This window comes from Megalops cyprinoides, chromosome 16, assembly GCF_013368585.1.
Source record: "Megalops cyprinoides isolate fMegCyp1 chromosome 16, fMegCyp1.pri, whole genome shotgun sequence".
NCBI classification, from domain to species: domain Eukaryota; kingdom Metazoa; phylum Chordata; class Actinopteri; order Elopiformes; family Megalopidae; genus Megalops; species Megalops cyprinoides.
Window position 1 is genome coordinate 27,575,570 of NC_050598.1, and position 11,490 is coordinate 27,587,059.

General features: G+C 42.5%; 1 protein-coding gene across 2 annotated transcripts; it reads left to right on the top strand.

Annotated features, from left to right (window-relative positions):
- The first annotated feature begins 1,731 nt into the window (after positions 1-1,731).
- LOC118791498 (myozenin-2-like) lies at positions 1,732-11,454 on the top strand. 2 transcript variants are annotated; one of them, XM_036548872.1, is made up of 6 exons: positions 1,732-1,888; positions 4,397-4,496; positions 5,644-5,798; positions 7,365-7,542; positions 7,648-7,831; positions 10,387-11,454. In XM_036548872.1, the coding sequence occupies exons 2-6, from the start codon at positions 4,421-4,423 to the stop codon at positions 10,568-10,570; spliced, it is 777 nt and encodes a 258-aa protein (XP_036404765.1). In that variant the 5' UTR covers positions 1,732-1,888; positions 4,397-4,420; the 3' UTR covers positions 10,571-11,454. The 2 variants fall into 2 exon arrangements, with proteins under 2 accessions (XP_036404765.1, XP_036404766.1); XM_036548873.1 differs by lacking the exon at positions 1,732-1,888 and adding an exon at positions 4,216-4,303.
- The last annotated feature ends 36 nt before the right edge of the window (positions 11,455-11,490 follow it).

Below are 11,490 nucleotides of genomic sequence, written 5' to 3' on the forward strand. Positions count from 1 at the left end.
ACACCCAGGAGTCGACGGAGAAACCGCCCGAAAGATACCTTTGAGGAGAGGTTAGAAGGAAGTGAGACATATAGGACACAGGAAAAGCCCCACGATTCCCTGTGGCAGAAGATACATACCCACACGCTTCCAGAGTCTCTACACTGTACTGTGCTGTACTGAAGCGCTGCTGGTTGTTTCTTGCCTGTGGCACACTATGAAGCAGAGAACGGATGGTGGAAGGTCCCCTCTTTTTAAGAAGGCCTCCACCCTTACACAAACACTCGGTGGTTGACGGCAGGCATTGTTCTGGTGTCACTACCTGGTGACCCGCTGCAACAGTCGAACCTGGCTAACATGACAGGAACAGACCGCAGAGGCCAGCTTTCATGAACACCTGTCACTCAGGCAAGAGTCCCCTCTTGTCAACCAGTCCTCCAAGTTACCTCTCAGGTACTGGGTAAACAAAATGTCCCTATCCCACAAAAGCGCGCACACACACACACACACACACACAAACACACACAACCAGAATCAAACATTCTTATCCAATCACCCTGACCTGTGAACTGCAAACAATCATCCACAGAATCACACAATCACACAATTATAATGCACAGAGTTATATTCACTCTACCTCGGATTCAGAGAAAATCATGGGGTGTAAGCTTCATGTGCTTCTGAAATTTGCTTACATAAACTGATTATTATTTGTATATATTATCATAAGGCATCCTTATGTTCTGTTTGCATAGATGTATCATTGGGATGCAGGAATTTTTGGACTGGCATCAGCACCATGAATGTAAAACTGGAGAATATTGTTTATTCATCAAAAACTCATCAAATGTACATCATGTTATCATTGAATACATTAAGGCTGAATCCATATGAAATTTTGTATGTTCATGTAATGTATTATTGCATATGATTTGCTGTAAGATACATACAGAGACAGGAAGAAAAAAGAAAGAGAGAAAAGCCTCATGATTACTATGATTGCTTCCGTGAAGATGGTGGATTTCATCAAGGAAGGAGAGTGTCTTTGTTTGCAACAGGGAGAAAAATCAATAGCCAATTTCCTCAGCCGTGATTGAAAAAAGGTCATTTTCTTCACTCCGGGAAGTAGCTGTGAGAAAGCTCAGAGTGTTAAAAAAGTGAAACTCCAGGTGAAAAGTTTGTCTTTGGTTGTCAGTAAAAAAAGAAACTCTTCTTTTTTTTTTTTTACAAAGGGAGTGTATAAAAACTCTGTAAGACTGTAAACATGATCAGCTTTAAATCTTCTGAACGCCAACCAAAAAAAAGACAACAGAGATAAGATGGATGTCCACTGAAATGCACACTATACACAGGAATCCCTGTGTATAACTCACCTCCAACCTTTCACCTTTAACCCCAACCCCGATACCCCCCCATCACCACCACGTGACCTCACCTTGACCTCTCCACAAAAAAAGCCATGCAGGTGGTAGCAGGCACAGGTGTCTTCCCCCACACCTGTCACGAGGGTATGCGCCCCGCATGCCTGGCGGTTGTTCTGAGGTGCGGCCGCATGTTTGGTGACAGGGAGCTCGGTGACACAAACTGGATGGTGTCAGCTGTTCTCAGGGCAGCGCACACGCTTGCCGACAGACCAGATCGTATTTTTATTATCAGGGATGCGGAGGCCGGTGGCGTAAATCCAGGCCTGCTAACCCCATCTACGCGGCACAATCCAGGCCCTGCACTAAAATAGACCGGTGATGTAAGTCAACCAGGAGAAACCCACACCCGATCCATCCCAGCTGTTTACTTCACATGTCCACAGTCTCCGTGCGAGAGACAGGTTTGTGTCACCGAGCCCCCCCGTCATTGATCCAGACAGGGACACCACGCGGTCTGATACGAACTCCCCTCACCTGAGAGCCAGGTAAGCCTGCATCACTCAGGGTTTGGAGCTTTGGCGCTTAGGCCTTGCACGGATTCACATTTGTATCAAATCCAATATGACTTTTCTTTTCCCCTTACCCCTTAATTCAGCATTGTACACACTCACACTGAGCCATATCCAAGCTGGCTTAAGTTACGCCTGCTCACGGCAAGTATCAAAGAGGCAGCTAATATAGTTAATATAGCAACCCAGCTTAGTTGTGAGTGTGTACAGGTAGCTGGAATGGCTAAACACGCTTATGGCTGAACTGCGCATGAGTGTAGCATAAATTTATTTCTGCATTGGGGCTGAAGAGCAAGTGTCCTCCTAACACCTGCTGTCCTCATACCACTGATTTTGTTCTTGGAGAAAGAGACCTTACCGAAAACAGCCACTGATCCGCTCAAACTCTCTGCTACTTTTCCTGTCGATTGACTTACTCCTCTGTCTCAATGTATTTTATCTGACATTAAAAAAAATACATAAATAAAGCAGATACATAACGGGAAAAGCGAACAGGTGGAAATTAAGGTCAAAAATCCAAAATAAAAACAGGGCGTATATAAGTATGTCACAATACATTCCATGCCATAACAAAATTATCGGTATTATGATTTTATGCTATTTCTTTCTTTTTTCTTTTTTTTTTTTTTTTTACAAAGATGTTATTTACATTGATCCTGCATGGTTATTTGTGACTTCATCTCAGAATTTTCCTCTCGGCTCTGTGAAAATCCCTTGGCTGAATGAAATACCAACACCTCTTTGTTTTGCATTCCTCCTTAGCATTATGAGTGAGGTAACACACACGTATATATAAAAAAGTGTACGCTATAGAGTATTATACAGTACAATAGTAGACGGAAGACAAAACAGGAGAAAAAAAGGCGGAAATTTATTTCACGTATTTGTTCCACCCATGCGCTACACCAGCTGAATTTAATTAGCACAAACTCTTCAGCCAGGTAGAGGAGCTAATTAGTGAAATCACCTTGTTTAGTGAATGGATAGAACAAATACATGGTAGGACTTTTACTTTCTGAAGCCGGGGTGTCCACCTCTGACTATCACCCAGTGTTTCCAGGCAGGGAGAGTCATAGGGAAGTTTATTTATGTGATAATGAACATATCCAGCAATGATCCAGTACTCTCAAGAGGTGTAAAATTCTCACTATATAACCTGACACTTTATCAGGAACGTTACTACTATTAAGGACACAGAGGTCATGACCCTCTGTGACGGGTTATTTTCAGTGTGACACTAAATAATTTCATTAAAATAATTTCATTAAAATATATTCATATGAAGAAAGCACCCAACATGTTCCTTGTTCCATGTTTCCCTTGTCCTGTTTTTTTTTTTTCTTCATTATTTTGCCACCACAAAAACAACTAGTTTTACACACAAACACACACACCTTACGGTGCAACCTAGACACATCATCAGTAATGTAACCTGGGATCATCGGGTATTTTCACACTATTGGTGAAATATATGGGCCAGACAAGAGACTAGATCTAGCCTGCTGGAAAGCAAGTTTGGTCAGAACAGTACAACAATGTATAAGCATGAAATGGCCACAAGAATTTTGGAAGGCTCCACATGTTCTGATGGACATACATACCTCCTGTATGGTGCCCCATAGCGTTTTGGCAACCCAAACAGGCTGATAAAAGTGAATAAAAAATAACACTGGGGACAATTTTAACATTACTGTTAATTGATGGTATATATATTTTCTCCACAATAGCTTGCAACTGAATACTCCCGTGTTGCATGGCTTGATACTATGAACTGAAAGAGTTTGCAGTTTGCTTTGTTTTGTTGCAGAATATATCATGCTACCTGGCTAGATACATTGCTTCATTCCCCCATCCACTGGCCATTATATAAAAATGTATTTTTTTATTTTATTCATTTAAAATATATTTTTTAAATAAGTATTTTTTTTTCACAGAACAAACAAAGGACTGTAAAATGTCCAGGGAGTGGAATCCTCACTGTATGAAGCATCTAAATGTCAACAAAACAACTATTAATGCAAAGTTTTATCAAATTTATGAGTATTATAAACCTCAGCAATACTTGGGATAATAATACAAAAACAACACCTGGTAATGCTATAATAATAATAATAATAATAATGCGTAGTGCAATTTGTTTCATCAAATACAGAGCCATAATGAGATTTACTTCTATTTTGATTTTTATTATGTAACTGGATTGGCTGCATCCTAATTTAAATGGCTTGGCAAAGTGTTGTTTGGTCAAAGCCCGGTAACTATTTTTGTCCAAGATAAGTAAGTATAGTTTGCGCCACATAAGCCTGATTTGCGCGAAGCAAGTTTGGTCTGCGAGACGAAAACATTTGGTAACCAAAGTAACTGAAAGTACACTACATAGCAAAGTTTTGGGTATGTCAGAGACTCTTCCTTTTCTTCTCGTCATCTCAAGAAGAGAACGTCCTGCTCTGCGCCATATGTGAAGATATTTTCTCTTTTTTCCAGACACCTTAGAGAGAAAAGTCGAAGATGCAGACATCAAACAGTGACCTGACGAGGCAAAGGAAACAGCAGGCCATGACTTTGAGCAAGGAAGCCAGGGGAGGTAGGACGCGCACTGATTCGATGTGAACATCAATATTTTACAAGTTGTGTTTTGCATATGTCTCTGACGATGCTGGGTTTATTTATTCATTTGTTTGCTTGAACATATTAGTCTGATAGATTATACAACGGTTACTGTTATATCTTCTTCCACGTATGACACCATGATCAATTACAACTTTCTGAGATTTGTGAATTTACAATGTCACCTATCCTTGGTCCGAAATGGAGAAGAGGTGCAGCTCGCTTCGGTCGTTCCACCGGCATTCCACATCTTTTTGGTTTGTACATTTTCCGATGATCACAGCCGCTCTCTCCAACTCAAATGCGCGTTTGGAGCGCAGCGGCCTTAACTCAGCAGAATGTGAACCCGCAGGGAATTTTAAACGGCTACGTCAAGACGATTCCTGTCGCGGTTCCCGGATTACCCCACACAAACACGCAACTGTCTCCGAGCAGGTCCCCCTAGCAGAGGAGGGTCCAAGAGGGTCTGTTTATAACTCGTTTCCCACGCAACACGGCCCAATTATCAACTTTAAGTCCTTGGCCACATCCTCGAGGCTATTTGAGAGCTGCCGTCCTATAATAGCCGAATTCAGTATCACCACTGGCATGGTGTATCTATTTCAATACGTGTGCAAGAAACTTAAAACAACACGACGCAATACAGTAATATGACCTCAGACGGAGAAAAGCTATCAGTAAGACGATAGGAACGGGCATCTCCACGTTTAACCTGACATCAGTGACTTCAGCCTTACACAAAGCTAATATTGCTGTAATTAGGCGATGACTAAAGTCGTAACGTGATTGTCTCCATTTTGATATATTTCTTTAATACTTATAGGGCACATTGGCTGCATGGACGGTTCAGATGACGTTCGCATATTATCTGATATTATTCTCATATTATTCTGGCATAATTCGTCCCATAATACATTTACATCTGTTATATTTGTATTCATGGCAGGGTAACGGTGCTTATTCTGAATAAATTTTGATTAAGTTCATATTATTCCTCCCAGCCCTGTCTGTCTGTATCTTTATAAACGTTCGTCTGTTTAGTTTTGCATGTAGGTATGTTTGTGTGTACGCGCATAAAACAGATTTTCTCTCATTTCCTCTTATATATTTTATGTGTATGTCAGAGCATTTAAACCTGGGAAAAAAGATCAACGTGCCCAAGGATGTCATGGTGGAGGAGCTACACTTGCCGTCAAACAGGGGCTCGCTCATGTTCCAGGAGAGGATGCGGAGAGTGGAGAAGTACACGGTGGAGAACACGGCAGACGCGCCCACCAGTGTAAGACACTTTGGTTTTCGGTTATCGGCCGTAAACACGAGATTACAGGTGGAGGGCTACGTGCGCTGTCACAGAAGTATCATTTTTATACAATTATCAAAAGCGATATGGAGATACGTGCGCGCTGCTGCCCCTGGTCACGATGGCCGACACTTCCTTGCGATTGAATAACAGCACCCGACGAAGATGAATAACCCAGTTCGCCTGGGCGGAGCAATAGTGGACGCAAAGTCGGGAGTTACATATGAATGCGCACAGAATTAAGTTTACAAGACCGGTAAACAGCCACCCAAGGCTGCATTCCATAGCCTAAATATAACAGTAATATTCAAAAACGGAAATGTCGCCGAATTGAGCGTGCAGTCATAAACTGCTAACAGAGTGTGCTTGTTAATGTTCGCGCTATTCATAATGGAGCCAGTTCATTTAAGCAGTCAAGCCTATTAGCTACACCACATAGCCATAATTTAATTTGAGCAGGAACACAACTATATTTACCTATGCTATATATAAAACATATGCTGGTACAACATGCAATTGAATGTGATCTGTTGCTGCAATATGCTGCTCAGCCGCCACATTTGTAGAGCAATGCTGATGCCTTACAGTTTTTCTGAGCCGTTTCTGTTATCCAAATCAATGCTTAATTTGACCCCTGTAGTCTGGATAGCCATTTTGCCTCATCCACAAATCCAAAGAAAGCTACCATTCGAAGAGAGCTGTGGAAATTCAAGTCAACTGCCTGCTTATAAGCAAAACGTTCACATCACTTAAAATGGTGCAGACACTGAATCCTCCTCCAGTTTACCATCCTGTATCAGATTGGTTGATTGATTAAATTGATAATCAACCAAGAGGAACAATTTTAAAGCCTCTGGGCAATCATTAGAATACTTGTGACAAGTAAGACCCCTGGGATTGTAATTTGCAGTGAAAGTGTTTTTTTTTTTTCCCTCCACCCTCCAGAGTCATTGCGCAACCAGCTTGTTTTTTAGTAGGATTTATAGTGTCTGGTCTGTGACGAGGCAGTGAAACACCGGCTGTCGCATCTCATCTTGCGCTGCGCAGCCGTTCTGAACAGGCGAGGGCAAGGAGAGGTGGAGGACAAGGTCATGGTGCTGACTGTGAAGTGCAGTGCATTTGATGGGAACGCCAGCACAGGGGGAAAAACAAGAAAGTTTCCTTAAACTGTCAAATGATGTAGGTTGGTGAGCTACTGCACACAGTCCCCCCGGGAACTTGATCTGATGAACTCTGCAACCACAAAGCCCTGATTTCCAACAAGAGTTACACAGCCCACTCCATAGAAAAAAAAAAATATTACTCAAGGTCTAATCAAAGATTCCAGACAGATGGGCGTAAGCTGTCTGTACGAGATCAGTCTGTGCCTTACAGAGCTGAAAAGACAGACTTGACCTAAGGCGGAAATGGCTGACAAACCAACGCACTGCGGTTGATGGGATTGCTTTTCTCCAGTGACATGTAGCGGGGCAATAAGAATCTGTCAAATCCAGAAAAAATCTCCTTTGGCAGCTGATTGCCATGACGGAATTCATTCTGTTGCAGCTCCCAGACCTGAACCAGTTTCAGGTGACACCGGACACACAGGAGGGGCGGCACAGGGAGGGAGGCAAGGAGAACGTCCGAACAGAGGTGTTCATCCGTCCGCCCGGGAAACAAAGCTTGGTGACAACCCTGAAACAGACAGTAGCCAAGAAGGGCAACCCCAACGTCCTCGCTCCAGGTAGACGACTTCAAACAACCAGGTGTTTGCGTGTGTCCCCGTGAGTGCGTGGCCTGGATTAACCCAGACCCCTTTCTAAGATATCAGTCTCCTCTCTCGGCCCAGGGTATTCAGGACCTCTGAAGGAGATCCCTCGGGAGAAGTTCAACATCACGGTGGTCCCCAAATCCTACTGCTCCCCATGGCGGGAAGCCCTTGGCGAGAGTGAGGAACTGCTGGCCACTCTCAACGTTCAGCTGCCAGAGCCACCCCAGAGACTGCAACCTGCCAATTACAGGTGCTTCAACAGGTGAGTCCCCAACCCCTGTACACACCCTGGCTGGCACCCTGGCTGGTCCTCCCATTCCCAAGACATAAGCATAAGCAACTGTTAACACTAGGTAATCTAAGGGATCCAGTGTAACTCTCCTGGACACCATCCAACCAAGTAGGTGAAGACAAAGTCCTTTCAGATCACTGCCACTGGGTGACCAAATGTTCAGACCATGATGTTTAAATAACAGGGCACAAGAGGAGACCTTGAGTATATTAGCAGAGGAGAGGAGAGGAGAGATTATCAGACTAAATTAAAATAAATAGCCATCAAAGAGGCTGAATTAGGAAAAATGATACAAACTTAGTAACTTGAAAGGCAACTACAACAACTCCTAAGTTCCACTTGGTGCTTGGCTCATGTTTCCACTACGCCCTCCTTATGGACATCCAATCCGGGGCCTGGCGTGCAGCTCTTGGGCTCAGTGCCCCTTTTCCACTGTCGTGCTGGAACCAGGCCTGCTCGCCCTGGTATTGCTCCACGTGGTTTTCCCTGTATTTCTTTCAGGTTGAGGAGGCACAAACCTTTCATCTCAAGCTCAGTAACCTATCAGGTGCTGGCCTGGTCAGAAGGCCAGAGGTGGGGTCAGCTGACTCTGTAGAAACACATAAATCAGCACTTAAGTCTTTTGGAAGACACAAATTCATGTACATTCTGTAAAATATAGGTATGAAAATTGCACATTCAAATCACCCTGCACTGTTTGTTTGTGTTGAAGGTTGGTTCTTGTCTTCTCTGGCAACAAGTGTAAGGTTTGTGACAGCTATTGATGTTAGCTAGCTAGCAAGCATTATTTGCCAAGCAGAAGCCTGAGGACTCTACAAACTCTCTCCCCTGTATAGGTGTCTCAATTGCATGAACACTCTATTCATATTCTGTGTAACGTCATGTATTACACCCAAGGGAAGGCAATGGAAAACCAAGCAATAATCATCAGCCAGGCCTGGCTGGGTTCCAGTAGGGCTTGACACAGTTCGGCCTGTGGAAACGTGGTATTAATGTCCGGAGTCTATTTGAAGCTCTGGATGGAAACGCAACACGTCTCGCCTCAAAATGCCTTTCAGCTCCTCAAGACTGATTGCGCACTCACTGGATCACATTTCCCAATTACAGAGAGCACAGCGTGACAGAGACACGTCAGACACTGATGACAAAGGCAGAACCTCTATCTGAGTGCTCACAGGCATTTAGATGATAAAAATCAATGAAGGGAAGTATTAACCTTTTATCTATGCCATTTAGTTCTAAACTGTCGGCATTACGGTCATTATGAAGTTCTTATCTTTCAATACAAGGTGCCCGGGGCCTCTGAAGGGACAAAACCAAAGCCTTAAAAAAAGTCCTCTGATGTACAGCCGTCAAAATTTCATTCTGTTTCGAGGGATATGCGCATTGTACACAGGCTACAGATTGCATTGGAAACAATTTATCCAAGTCATTTTCTTCAAGCAAAAACAGCGGTGGTGTAAATTGCCAAAGTATGCATGTACTTCATCCCTAAATCACTGAGACTATGTAGACGAGTTTAGGGTTAGAGTGACACAAAGCTTTTACTATATTAACACATAACTCCAAATGTACCAAGTCCAATTCTGAGCACCATATTATGAGGATGTAAAAGCTCTCGAAAAAGTACACAGAAGGGCAACAAGACTGGTTCCACATGTAAAATTTATAAGCTTTTATAAGAGGAGAGACTCAAAACCCATAATCTCTTTAGTCTCAATGAACAGAGTCAGGCGATGTTGAGATTTTTAAAAGGGAAATTTTAAAACAACAATGTCTTTAAAAAGATGTTTCCAGATTAGTTCTGTCAGCAGAAGAGATGGGGGAAAGTATTCATTTATTTTATTATTATTTAAAAATATCACATTGACATTAGGAACTCTTTTCACTCAGTGTTAGAAGTGCATGGAATAGCTTTCCAAGGTTCATAGTGTTCATAGAGTTCCTTGCACACTAGACTACAGGCACAATGATGAGCATTGTCTGAATGGCTTGTCATTGAAGTTCTTATAGTATAAATCTGTACATGGATATACACTAATACTTACAAGATGGCTGTGCATTACAAAACACATGGGTCTCATGGGTAGATCCAGAGTTTGAAATCATTAAAAAAAAAACATAAATAAAAGCCTTCAGGCAATATAACTTCCACTCAAAAAGCAGCTGTTGAATCATGACAGCTCTGCATAAAGGCCTTTGTTTTATGTGTTATTCCGACAGCTGTTAAATCAAACAGATCAGATCCACTCATTTGGAGTCCAGGGGGACCATGGTCTGGCAGCTTATCCAGCTGTGTGTACTGCTGCCTCTAACACCAGGGGAGGGAAGCAGAGTTAGTTCAATCAGCACAAAGATTGGTTGAATCAACTGCTTCAGAGCCTGGCTGGAAAAAAGCAAGCCTGCAGACACTGGCCTTCAAAGACCAAGGATATTGTAGCCCTGACAACAGATTATACATTCCAGCAAGGATGTATACTTGGGTCATCCTGTGGCAATAACCTAAAACCCTCTCATTCCCCCAGAGTCCCGATGCCTTTTGGGGGACATGCAGGAGCAAAGAGGTTTCTACCAGTGCCTGGGGTTGAACTCTTAGACACTCAGCCTGAGCCGACACTAAACTGGAACCGTGTGTCCAAGCGCCCAAATTTTAATCGTGCACCCCGCGGCTGGGGAGTGGGCCCCTCTCATGGGTCCACTGACCTGTGAGGGGGCGGGGTATGGGCAGCCCCATAATCCTGTTATCCCCCCGCCTTGCCAAAGACTGAGTGACTTTACCATTGCTTCTCCCAATCGTGATGACCCCCCATGTAACCCAATGTCTACTTTTATCAAGGACTGAATGGCAACCAAAGAGATTATTCCATTTAAAGGAGATCAGATGTATGTATGTTCATGAAAGACAGATGTCTGCTTTAACACCTCAAGCGCTGTGCTACAAATGTCAAGAGTATTCTGCAGTGCCTTATATTAACCGTTCTCATAGGCTAGAAAGTTATAAGTGATTTCAGCATCTATCAACTGTTTTGTTCCCATGCTGACAGAGCAACAGGTATTAACACCACCATACACATTTACATCAGTAACACACAGCATGTCCAAACGACCTGAACTGTAACATATTAATATATTAGCTATTATTATTGATAAATCTGTTTTCCTTTATAGGTAAATCAACAGAAGAATGCACAATTCAAATCTGAATTACTCAAATATTAGAATATAGAATATTCTAGCAATATTCTTTATTAAGTTCATCGGGAACTTTACACAATGAGTATGAATTTGGCTTACCTTTCTTTTTACGCCACTCAAGTAAGTGGCCGTGTGGCTTCATTTTGGGTAACTGCAACAATGAAACTCAAATCTCAAAGATAAATGAAACTTACGTTAGCCAATAAGATGGACACTATTTTTAATGTTCACAGTGGACATGAATGAAACACACTTTACAAAAAAATACATGACATACATTGTCAGTACGAATGATTTATCAAAAATAATACAAAAAGGAGGAGATGAATTGTATTGTTTAAAATGCAGATTTTCTTTCAGGCTGCTTTTAAAGTTTTCTGAATAAAACATGATTTTCACTTTTGCTCTCATGACTTCCTGGATCAGATGCACTG

Bases quoted from the DNA above. Each gene is read 5' to 3' on its own strand.
- LOC118791498 (XM_036548872.1), top strand. From the start codon at position 4,421: ATGCAGACATCAAACAGTGACCTGACGAGGCAAAGGAAACAGCAGGCC. The intron at 4,497-5,643 runs GTAGGACGCGCA...TGTGTATGTCAG, and splicing joins GAGCAAGGAAGCCAGGGGAG to AGCATTTAAACCTGGGAAAA. The intron at 7,543-7,647 runs GTAGACGACTTC...CTCTCGGCCCAG, and splicing joins CCCCAACGTCCTCGCTCCAG to GGTATTCAGGACCTCTGAAG.